Raw genomic sequence first — 12155 nt, forward strand, 5'->3', positions numbered from 1 at the left:
TTTACCTAACCCTGTTGTTTTATGGATGAGAAGATTAAAGCCTGGAGAGAGAACATGACTTTCCAAAAATCTTAGATTTTTGTAATAGTAGGAAACTGAGTTAGAGCCATGGATTCGTAACTCTTTCCACTATACTTCATTGTTTCCCACCTTCCCCCGCCCCACATGACCTTCTTCTACATCTCTATGATGCCTCTGCCCATCTTTTCCCATAAGATTTTAAATGCCTTGTAAGAAGGAATAAAATATGATTTGCCATTATATTTGCAGTATTTGATAATGGTACTTGGCATGTGGTAGAGACTCATTGAATACTAATGGAATGTTTGAATAAGATAGGTCTTGTGTGGGGGAGTGGACTAAACTGGAGCTTTGTCAGAACTGATTATTAAACTTGCAGCATAGGTGGGAGGGAGAACTTTGGCAACTATGGATAAATAGATTGACTGGTGGCTGTTTTTCAGCTTTTTAGAGTCCGTAAGATTAATATGGGATTGGGGGTGGGGTTCTAGTGATCATATTGGTGAAGGTTTTAAAATATAAAGTTACCTTTAGCCTCCTAATGCATTAGCGATAGCTTGTGATGATTCTTTTAATAGATTCTATAAAAGAAAGATCTGTGTTCCACTGAATAGAAATTAAGCATTAATTAAGTAGAAATTAGTAAAATAGAACAGGCACTGTAAGGTAGCTGTATAGGACAAGATATAGACAGAGATTGACTGACAGACACAATAATGTTAAAAGTATGCCCAGTCAATGTTGGAATGAAATAAGATAGAGTCGTCCTTCCTTAAAATGAACAAACGAGCATACAGAAACTTTCAAGTAACAAATATCAGACAGACATGGAGTCATATGATAATGAAGGACTAGCTCTAGAACTGATGAGGCAAAGCCAGAGAGGCTGGGGACAGGGCAGGGAGAGGGAGCCTAGTCTAGGATAGATTTTAGGGAGGATGTGGCAGTGTGAGTGTCAGTCAAATCAATTGAACTGCTTCTGTATCTTTGTAAAATGCAGATTGTTATATCCTCCCTACTTCCTAGGCAGGAGGCTTTACCACATGGTTTCTTAAAATTCTCCCACTTATAAAACCAGTGTGTAGAAATGGCTTAAAGCAGTTTTAAAGGGTGGGGGACATGAGGCCAGGACATCAAAGAAAGGGGTGGGGGCAGTTAGAAAGTTAAGTAAAAATCTAAGAATTCACAAGTTGTCTTGGGAATAGTCAGATGATAACTATGAGGGAAAGGGAGCTTTCAGAGAAGATGGGTGGTCAGTTAAAAGTCTCCACAAGGGCGGGTTGTAAGCAATTGAAGGGGGGGGGGTCTGTTGGGGGAGGGGAAAAAATTGAAACAAATCAAGTAGATGAGACTGGTTCTTAAGAGGACAAGTCTTGTTAACAATAATGAAATGTGGTTGGGGAAAGGAAAACAGCTTAAGGAGAAATGATGTGAAACTTACTAAGGAGAATGGCAGATTTTAGAAGTGTCAGTAATATCTGCCATTTTAGAACATAAATATGCTAGGGACCTGGCAGGGTGGCAAGAGGGTAACATCAGGAGAACTAATCTTTTCCCAGTGCTTCTAGCTATGTTAACTGCTTTCAATAATGTCTTTTCATTTATTTCTCACATTAACCCTGTAAGATTTATAATATCCCCATTTTATGGCTAAGGAAAATGCAGTTCATTGAGGTTAAGTAACTTACCCATGATCTCACCACAGTAGAAGGACTGAGTTGGAACTGAAATTCAGGTCTCTTTTGACTCCAAATCTATGCTTTTTCTGTCAAATTGTTATCACAGCCGCAGTTCAAAAGGCCTAGTGCTTGGCTCTTTGTCTTGGCATCATCCACCTTTTTTTACAGAAAGCTGCCTTCCTTCTGATGGTTTAATAATTTATATGCTGCCTTGTTCCAAAAACCACAAGGTTGCTACAGAGATAATTAAGCTGTCCATTTGCCCTGCTGCTTGAGAGACTGGAAACCTTTTTGCATTTATGCTTGGCCTCTGAATATAACTGAAACAGTGCTTCCATCCACCAACAAAAGAATACTAGTATATGTCCAGAATAGGCAAACGGGTAGAGACAGGGTAAATCAATGGTTGCTTAGGGCTGGAGGAGAAGAGAAATTTCGGGAGTGATAACTAAAGGATAAGAGGTTTCTATATGGAGGTGATGGAAATGTTCTAAAATTGATTGTGGAGATGGTTAAATAACTCTGACTGTACTAAAAGTCATTAAACTGTACACTTTAAAAAAAGAAAGATTAATAGGGTATACAAAGTAGATAATTCAAATCATAAAGAGGCAAGGGAAGGATTGTAACAAAAGTTCACCAATTTCTGGGTGCGTGGTAGCTACAGTTAGGCTTAAGGAAGCTGCTGATTCCACTCAAGTTTGGGGAGGGGTGATGGGATAGGTGTCTTTCATCCTAGGGGCTTGGAGAAGGGCCCTCTCCAACTTTTAACTTCCTGATGGCTTGCTTAAGAAACTAATAAGCTGTAAGTTTGTGAGAGACAGAGAAAGTGATTATTAAAAAACATGAACTGGCTAATGTTTTCTATTACCAATTACCATTTCAGAGTCCTCTAAGTAGTGTTTTATAAGTATTTAATCTTATACTTTTCCAGCTGCAAGTTTATACTGGCTGTCCCTCCTTCTCTTTCTTTGTGTGTCAAGCTCATTGTGGTTGTGTTATTTTTAGCCTAAATAGACAACTCAGAAACAATCTGATCTCCTAGCACTGGAACTTTAAGCCTTTTGTCCTTCAGAAGTGCTACTTTCTCTCTTTATAACTTCATTTGTATTTGGAAGAGAGATTTTCCATAATGTTCTGAGTTTGTTCTTTGGCAGATTAGAGTAGAATGTAAAATCCATATACTGTGGTAGACAGGAGCACAAGATACAGTTTTACATCTTGGCTTCAACTGTATGACCTTGGAAAGATCACTTCCCCTAAGTTCTTTGTATATAAATTAAAGATGATTATGTCAATCATAGGGTTTCTGTATGGATTAAATGAGATAAATATATTTAAAACACTTATTAACACCATGCCTGACAGATTCCTAATAAATGTCTCCTTTCTTTAAAGAGTAGAGAAGCACTTCTAAAGATATTTTTATTTATTTATAAGAAACTTATTGACTGTATCTACTCTGTATCAGATACTATGTTAAAGTTTGAGAATACAGAATTGTATGTATACAAAGATGGAAGGAGTAGTTACTTTCTCTATTTTAATGACTATTGTGTTTGAGCTCTTTCAATCCTAAGAACACTGTGAATGTCACTGCCCTTGACTGTTCTTAGTAAGCATTTTAAAACCTCTTATCCTGACCAAATGCTGTAACAATAATGGTAACACATGTATATTTATGGCATATATAGTATTTTCACATTCATGATTTTTGGGACTCTTAGTGTGTTAATGGAAGTATAAGGGTGGGGATAAAGTTATATAGGATCAGAATTTTTTGGTCTGCTATTAAAATTCAGTTGGTATTAATTTGAAATAGATTGTTGTAAATTAAGGTGTTAATTCTAAACCCCAGGCAACCATTAAGAAAATAATTTACATGTGTATTAAAAGAAAGCAGATGAGAATGAAAATGTATTCTAGGTAATATCTAACACAACAGAAGACATTAATGAAAGAATTGAAGAATTTAAAAAGTATAGAACATATATGGAAACAAATAGCAAAATGGCAGAAGTCCTTCCTTATCAGTAATTCCACTAAATACAAATGAATTAAATTCTCCAGTTAAAAGACGAGTTTGAGAGAATGAATTTTAAAAATATGATCCACATATATTCTGGGACTTTAGCTCCAACTGCAGAAATTGGTTGAAAGTGAAGGATAAAAAAAGATGTTCTATGCAAACAGTTACCAAAAGAGGCTGAAATAGCTGTACGATATTAGACAATATAAACTTTTGGATAATAATCGTTACAAGAGACAAAGAGGGTCATTGTCAGATGAATCAAGGGTCAGTACTTTAGAAAATACAACACTTGTCTACACATATACACCTAATAACAGATTCATAAAATAAATGAAGTGAAAACTTATAGAATGAAGGGAATAGTAGGCATTTTAACCATATCAATCAGAGACTTTAACCTCCATTTTCAGTGATGCATAGAACATACAAATGAAAGACAAAGAAGAATGAAAAACTTGAATGTTACATACCAACTACACCTAACAGACTTATATAGAGCATACTACCAAACAATAGCAAAACACTCATTCTTCTAAAGTGCGCATGAAATGTACTTCACAATAGACTGTATGTTGGACCATAAAACAAGTCTCAATAATTTTTAAAAATACTGCACTATACTACATTATGATCAAGGGGACAATACTTCAAGAAGAAATAACACTCATTAACATATACTCACCAAACGAAGGAGCACCAAAATATATCAGACAACTGTTGTCCTCTCTGAAAACAGACATCAGAGAAAACACATACGTAGTGGGAGACTTCAACACACCGCTATCAACAATGGATAGATCAACAAGACAAAAAAAATAAGTAAAGAAACTAAAGCTCTAAATAAGGACCTAGAGCATTTGGGCTTAACAGACATCTATAGAACACTAAACCCCCAAAAAACGGAATACACATTTTTCTCAAGCGCACACGGATCATTCTCCAGGATCGATCACATACTGGGGCACAAGACAAACATCAACAGATACACCAAGATTGAAATCATACCAACCATCTTTTCTGAGCATGAAGGCATCAAACTAGAAATAAACCATAAAAAGAAGGCAAGGAACTATCCTACCTCATGGAGATTAAAAACCACACTACTGGAAGACCACTGGACTAATGAGGAGATCAAAGAAGAAATTAAAAAATTCTTTGAATTGAATGACAAGGAGGACACCAATATCCTAAATGTATGGGATGCAGCAAAAGCAGTAATAAGAGGAAAATATATAGCAATAGAAGCTCACATCAAAAAACAAGAAAGAACTCAAAGAAACAACCTAATCTCGAAGCTTAAAGATCTAGAAAAAGAACAACAAAAAAACCCCAAAACCAGTAGAAGAAAAGAAATAATAAAAACCAAAGCAGAAATAAATGAAATTGAAACTAAAAAAAAAAAAAAAAAATCCAAAAGATCAATGAAACCAAGAGCTGGTTCTTTGAAAAAATCAATAAAATAGACAAACCCCGTGCCAGGCTCACAAAGGAAAAAAGGGAGAAAGCACAAATAAACAGGATCATAAATGAAAGAGGAGAAATCACAACGGACACAGCAGAAATCAAAAGAATAATCAGTAACTACTATGAACAGTTATGTGGAAACAAGTTTAACAATCTAGAGGAGATGGACAAATTCCTACAACTCTACAATCACCCAAAGCTAGATAAAGAAGAAATAGAACACCTAAACAGACCAATTACAAGCAGCGAAATTGAAATGGTAATCAAAAACCTCCCCAAAAACAAAAGCCCAGTACCTGATGGATTTACAAATGAATTCTACCAAACATTCAGAGACGAATTAGTGCCTATCCTTTACAAACTCTTCCAAAAAATTGAGAAGGAAGGGACAATACCAAACACGTTCTATGAAGCCAACATTACACTAATACCAAAACCGAACAAGGACAACACAAAAAAAGAAAACTACAGGCCAATCTCCCTAATGAACACTGATGCAAAAATCCTCAATAAAATTTTAGCTATCAGAATCCAACAATGTATCCATAAGATAATTCACCATGACCAAGTAGGATTCATTCCAGGGACACAAGGATGGTTTAACATCCGAAAATCAATCAATGTTATCCAACACATAAACAAAAAGAAATATAAAAACCATATGATAATATCAATAGATGCTGAGAAAGCTTTCAACAAAGTGCAACACCCATTCATGATAAAAGCCCTTGAAATTCTTGGGATACAAGGAGCATACCTCAACATCATAAAGGCCATCTATGACAAGCCAACATCCAGTATCATTCTCAATGGTGAAAAGCTGAAAGCAGTTCCATTAAGATCTGGAACAAGACAAGGATGCCCACTCTCACCACTGCTTTTCAATATAATACTGGAAGTCGTAGCCAGAGCAATAAGACAAGAGAAAGACATACAAGGAATCCAAATAGGAAAAGAAGAAGTCAAACTATCACTATTTGCAGATGACATGATAATATACATAGAGAACCCCAAAAACTCCACAGAAAAACTAATTCAACTCATCAATCAGTTCAGTAAAGTGGCAGGATACAAAACCAACACGCAAAAGTCAGTAGCCTTCCTATACACAAACAATAAATCTGAAGAAGAAATCAAAAAAACCATCCCTTTTATTATCAAAACAAAAAAAAATCAAATATTTGGGAATAAATCTAACAAAAGAGGTAAAGGACCTATACAAAGAAAACTATAAAACACTGTTAAAAGAAATAGAAGAAGACACAAAGAAATGGAAAGACATCCCCTGCTCATGGATTGGAAGAATAAACATTATTAAAATGGCCATCCTACCAAAAGCAATCTACAGATTCAATGCTATTCCAATCAAAATTTCAATGTCATTCTTCGAAGAAATAGAACAATTATTGATGAAATTCATATGGAATCACAAAAAACCCCAAATAGCCAAAGCTCTCCTGAAAAAAAAAAAAAAAAAAGGAAATGGAGGCATCACACTCCCAGACTTCAAACTACTACAAAGCCATAATCATCAAAACTGCATGGTATTGGAACAAGAACAGACATACAGACCAATGGAATCGAATAGAAAATCCAGAAATAAACCCACAGATTTATGGTCAACTAATCTTTGACAAAGGAGCAAAGACTATGCATTGGAGCAAGGAAAGTTTGTTCAATAAATGGTGCTGGGAAAACTGGGTCGCTACATGCAAAAGAATGAAGCTTGACCACTACCTCACACCATACACAAAAATCAACTCAAAATGGATTAAAGAACTAGACATAAGACCTGAAACCATAAAATACATAGAAGGAAATATAGGCGAAACACTACGTGATTTGCACATCAAAGACATCTTTACAGACACATCACCCAAAGCAGTGATAGTGAAGGCAAAGATAAACAGCTGGGACTACATCAAATTAAAGAGCTTCTGCACAGCAAAAGAGACAATAACAAAAACAAAGAGAAACCCCACCAACTGGGAGAACATTTTTGCACCCAACACTCATGATAAAGGACTGATCACAAAAATCTGCAAAGAGCTGATGAGACTCAGCTACAACAAAGAAAAGAATCCAGTCAAAAAATGGGCAGAAGAGCTAAAAAGAAACTTCTCTGAAGAGGAAATGCAAATGGCCAACAGACATATGAAAAAATGTTCAACATCACTTGTCATCAGGGAAATGCAAATCAAAACTATCATGAGATATCATCTTACACCAGTGAGAATAGCACATATTAAAAAAACTAGCAACAACAAATGTTGGCGAGGTTGTGGAGAAAAAGGAACTCTTCTACACTGTTGGTGGGAGTGCAAACTGGTCCAACCACTATGGAGAGCTGTGTGGAGATTTCTGGACCTACTAAACATAGAGCTTCCATATGATCCAGCAATTCCACTCCTAGGTATTTACCCAAAGGACACAGAAACATCAATTCCAAAGAACACCTGCACCCCTATGTTTATAGCAGCACTATTTACAATAGCTAAGCTTTGGAAACAGCCCAAATGCCCAAAAATAGATGACTGGATCAAGAAGATGTGGTACATATATACCATGGAATATTACTCAGCATTCAAAATAGATAAACACATGCAATTTGCAGCAACATGGATGGCGCTGGAAGGGATCATGCTCAGCGAAATAAGCCAAAAAGAAAAAGAAAAATACTGGATGGTCTAACTCATAGCAGGAATCTAGAAAACTTAAATAAGGGACCAGGAAAATGAATAATTATAAGAAAGTGAAAATCAAAATCAACAAAAAACTATGAACCAGAGACATTTTTGGGGGGATGGGTGGCGGGAGGGGAGGGATTGGGGTCAGAATGGGGGGGTTGTAATTGTATGGGGAATACAAAAATAAAATTTATTATTTAAAAAAAAATACTGCACTAATACATAGTATCTTTTTGACCATAATGTAATGAAGTTAAAAATCAGCAACAGAAGGAAAATGGGAAAAATCACAAATACGAGGACATTTAAATAACACGTTCTTTTAAAGCAAAGAGGTAAAAAAGAAATCGGAAGAGAAATTAGAAAATAATTTGAGAAGAATAAAAATCAAAACCAGCATATTAAAACATGTTGTAAAAGCAGTGCTCAAAGGGAAAATTATTGATGCAAAAGCCTGTATTAAAAAAGAAGAAAAATATTAACCTTTTACCTTAGGAACTAGAAGGGTAACTAAACTCACAATCAAACAAAAGTAGGAAATAGTAAAAATTACAGTGAAAGGTAAATGAAATGGATAAACAATAAAGAATCAATGAAACCAGGGGCCTCCCTGGTGGCGCAGCGGTTAAGCACTGGGTTGCGAAGCTGCCGCCAGCCTCCACAGCACCTGTTTGATCCCCGGCCACCTGCAAGGGTCCCACATGGCACGCAGACCTCTCCTGCTGCCCGCTGCTCCCCTCAGCAGTGTATTTCGTCAGTCTGTCTGTTCTGCTCTCTGCTCTGGCTCTGGTGAATTCTCTCACCCTCCCACGCTTCTGACTGTACCCATGCTTGTATTAAATCTGTTAAAAAAAAAAAAAAGAAGCTATTATCTTTAAAAAAAAAGAATCAATGAAACCAAAAGTTGGTTCTTTTGGTTGAAAGGATGAACAACATTCACAAACCTTTAGCTAGGCTGATCAAGAAAAAAAGGGAGAATACTCAAATTATTAAGATCCAGAATGAATGTGGGGACATTATATCCTCATAGAAATAAAAATGATTATAGAGAATACTATGAACAATTTTATGCTAACAGATTAGATAATCTAAATGAAATGGACAAATTTCTAGAAGCATACAAAATATCTAAATTAACTCAAAAAGAAAGAGAAAATCTAGTGAGAACTATAACAAGTAAAATGTTGAACCAATAATAAAAAAATATCCAACAAGAAAAATCAAGAACCAGATGGCTTCACTGGTGTCTCAACCACACACTTAAAGAAGAATTAACATGAATCCTTATACTCTTCCAAAAATTAAAAGTGAATACTTCTCAGCTCACTCATTCCATAAGGCTAGCATTACCCTCCTTATATTCTTAAAGTAACTGAGACACAACTGGATATGAGGTGTTATCTTGTTTTCATTTATTTTTTTAAATTTTTTAAAAATTTATTTGATTGAGATAATATTTGTTTACAGCATTGTTTGTGGTTTAGAGGTATAGGATTTCCCCCTTCAGGTGTTGTTACCACACTACACCCACCACCAAAACACTCATAATCCACACTATAGTCCATTGTATCACAACTTCTTTATCCAGTCAGTCACTGATGGGCATTGTGTTTGTGTCTTGGCTACTGTGATTAGTGCTGCATGGACATAGGGGTGCATGTATCTTTTCAAACTGGTGTTTTTTATTCTTCCGTTCCATACTCGGATACTGAATTATTGGATCATATGGTATTTCTTTCTTTAGTTTTCTAGGGACTCTACCTACTATTTTCCAGTAAGGCTGTAAAAGTTTACATACCCACTAAAAGTGTATGAAGGTTCTTTTCTCTCCACGCCCTCATCAAAATGTGTTATTTCCAGTCTTTTTAATGTAGGCCATTCTCACAGGTGTGAGGTGGTATTTTGTTGTCACCACAGCAGTTTCATCTGCCCCTAGTTTACTTCTGGGTGACTTATCACCAGTGATAGTTTGTGAGAGTTTTGAGAATGCAAATGAATTTTAATACTATTCTAGTTAAAATACAAACCAAGTTGACTTCTCAGCAGCTGCTCTTTTTATTTTATAAGGTAATGTTGAAATTTCATACCTGCTCCAAAATATATCTCCTGCTGGGTAGTACAACACCCACATTATTATTTTTTTTTAGGTTCAGTGTTGAATTTTCTTGGTTGTGTAGACATGGGGTAGCTTGGTCACTGCTGCCTGCTATTAATATCATAGCATAGATTGGTCATCACATTGGAGCCATCTAGCTAGGTGTGGTGGTCATGAGATATAGGATGAGAGGGTTTTGAATAGGAGAAATAACTCAGAAATGGTGGAATAGAAGCCATTGTGAGTAGGTAGGATAGCCTTGTCTATCATGGAGAGGCATCCTGGGAATGTGCCCCTTTACCGCCTTTGTAAGTTTTCTCTGAGCTAATCCTGGCAGAATAAAATTTTTAGCTGCATAAGAGAGTAGATACAATGTGTTCCCTTCCAAAGCTAAATAGAGCATTCAAGGAAATAATTTCTGTTTAGGATCATTTGCATGGGTACTTCTCCATATTGACTTCTGGCAAATTCCTATTTTTCTTTCAAAATACATATGCCACAGGTAGACTTTCCCAGTTTTGCTCTCACTCCATCCCAGGTAATTAAACTCGTTTATGCTGTATTTTGTTTCTTAGGGATGCCTGTTTTTGTTACACCTTTTCCCTGTATTTCCTTGAATTGCTCACTTGTCTGCCCCACTGGAAGTAACTCTGTAAAGGCCTAGACTATATTTCACTCTTTTCTGTACTCCCAGTGCCCAGATAATGCTTATTAGTGACTGGTACATAGTAAGAGAGTGATAAATGCTGGTTTAATAGAATTCTAGCATGGGTAAATATCAGTTGCAAATATTTAGGAAAATATTATTCTTACAAATATTTAGGAAAAATATTAGGCAAGAGAGTGGGAGAAAAAGGTGAGTTATGAGATAATCAAGGATCTCTACTAACAATCTGTAGGGTAGGTGGCAGTCACCTACACATAATTCGTATTAATGCTGTATTATAGGTACTATGATAGGGATTTTTTTTTAAAGATTTATTTATGCATACAAGAACTAGGGTATAGGCCAGATTTCTGGGGGGTGGGGGGTGGTGAGAGGACCCACCAGAGACAGAGGAGGGAACAGAACAGGCAGACTCACTGAAATACACTGTTGAGGAGAGCAGCGAGTGAGACAGGAGAGGTCTGCTGCGCCATGTGGGTAGCTCCCTAGCCAGGGTCCGAACTCATGCAGCAGTGGCTGCGGATAGCTTCATAGGTTGTATCTTTACCCCTTGTACCACCAGGGAGGCCCTAGTATAGGTTTTGGATTATGAAGTTTTAATATAATGCATGTGAGACAAAAAAAATCATGTGTTCTTGAAATCTCTTAAAACACCAGGATTAGGCCTTTGGAAGCCAAACTGTAAAAATTGAGAGAAACTACATTTAATTTTGACACCCTACATAAAAATTTAGTGCACTGTTATGCATTTTTGTAATCAGAATTTTGTGTGTGTGTGATTAAATATTTATTTCATGACTGATTTAGATTGCTTAAGGAGAGATTTGGGCCTCATAAAAGGAAAAAAGTTTGTAAAGGTGATTTAACAGTGTGTCCACCCTATTGAGGGGAGTGAAGTATCCCTGCATCTCTCCAGGCTTGAGCAAAACAGCCTCATTTAAGCAGGGTCTAGTTTGGAAATAAAGGCTTAATCCAGATATCCTCTCTAGAGGACCATTTCGCTTTTGATGGGATTTGTTCTTTAATGTGCTTGTTAATAAATTAACTCATTTTCTGTTTTCCTGCCCAAGGGAATTGACTTTCTTGGTGTGAGGCTTTGAAAACATGGACCAGGTTGTCATTCTTTTTCCTTAGCTAGCTTATGAGTTCCTTTTGACAATTCACTTTTTCTTTTTTAGGAATCTAAATTCCAAGGTGGAAAGGAGTCAGAGCTGCAGTGACACTGCACAGGACAGAGCAAAAAGCAGACTCAGAGCAGCACCAACGAGCAAAGTCAAGGTATACCTCAGGCATCTTCTTGGGTGCTCTAGTGCCATCCATTCACCAACTCTGCCATGAAAGAAACCGTCGAACATGAGAAAAGATAGACCGGGTGCTGGGCATGCTAGTTTTGTTGGAGAATTCTACAAACATGTAAAAGCAAAGAGTTTGAATCAGTAGCCACATGGCGGTAATGATGGCCAGTAGAGGAACCTTTTTATAAGTTGTAGATGACTTTGTTTTCTCTACA

At 36.5% G+C, this 12155-nt stretch overlaps 1 protein-coding gene across 1 annotated transcript in view; it reads left to right on the top strand.

Moving 5' to 3' along the window:
• The window catches only part of RNF169 (ring finger protein 169), a gene marked incomplete at its 3' end in the record, with an annotated part of 75740 nt that overhangs the window by 62197 nt on the left and 1388 nt on the right, over positions 1 to 12155 (top strand). Inside the window, exon 5 of the mRNA XM_084230146.1 lies at positions 11824 to 11923. Within this exon, the coding sequence (XP_084086272.1) occupies positions 11824 to 11923 (100 nt within the window). The remainder of the gene's footprint in view (positions 1 to 11823; positions 11924 to 12155) is intronic.

The sequence above is a fragment of the Talpa europaea genome, assembly GCF_964194135.1.
Source record: "Talpa europaea genome assembly, chromosome: 1".
Taxonomy (NCBI): Eukaryota; Metazoa; Chordata; class Mammalia; order Eulipotyphla; family Talpidae; genus Talpa; species Talpa europaea.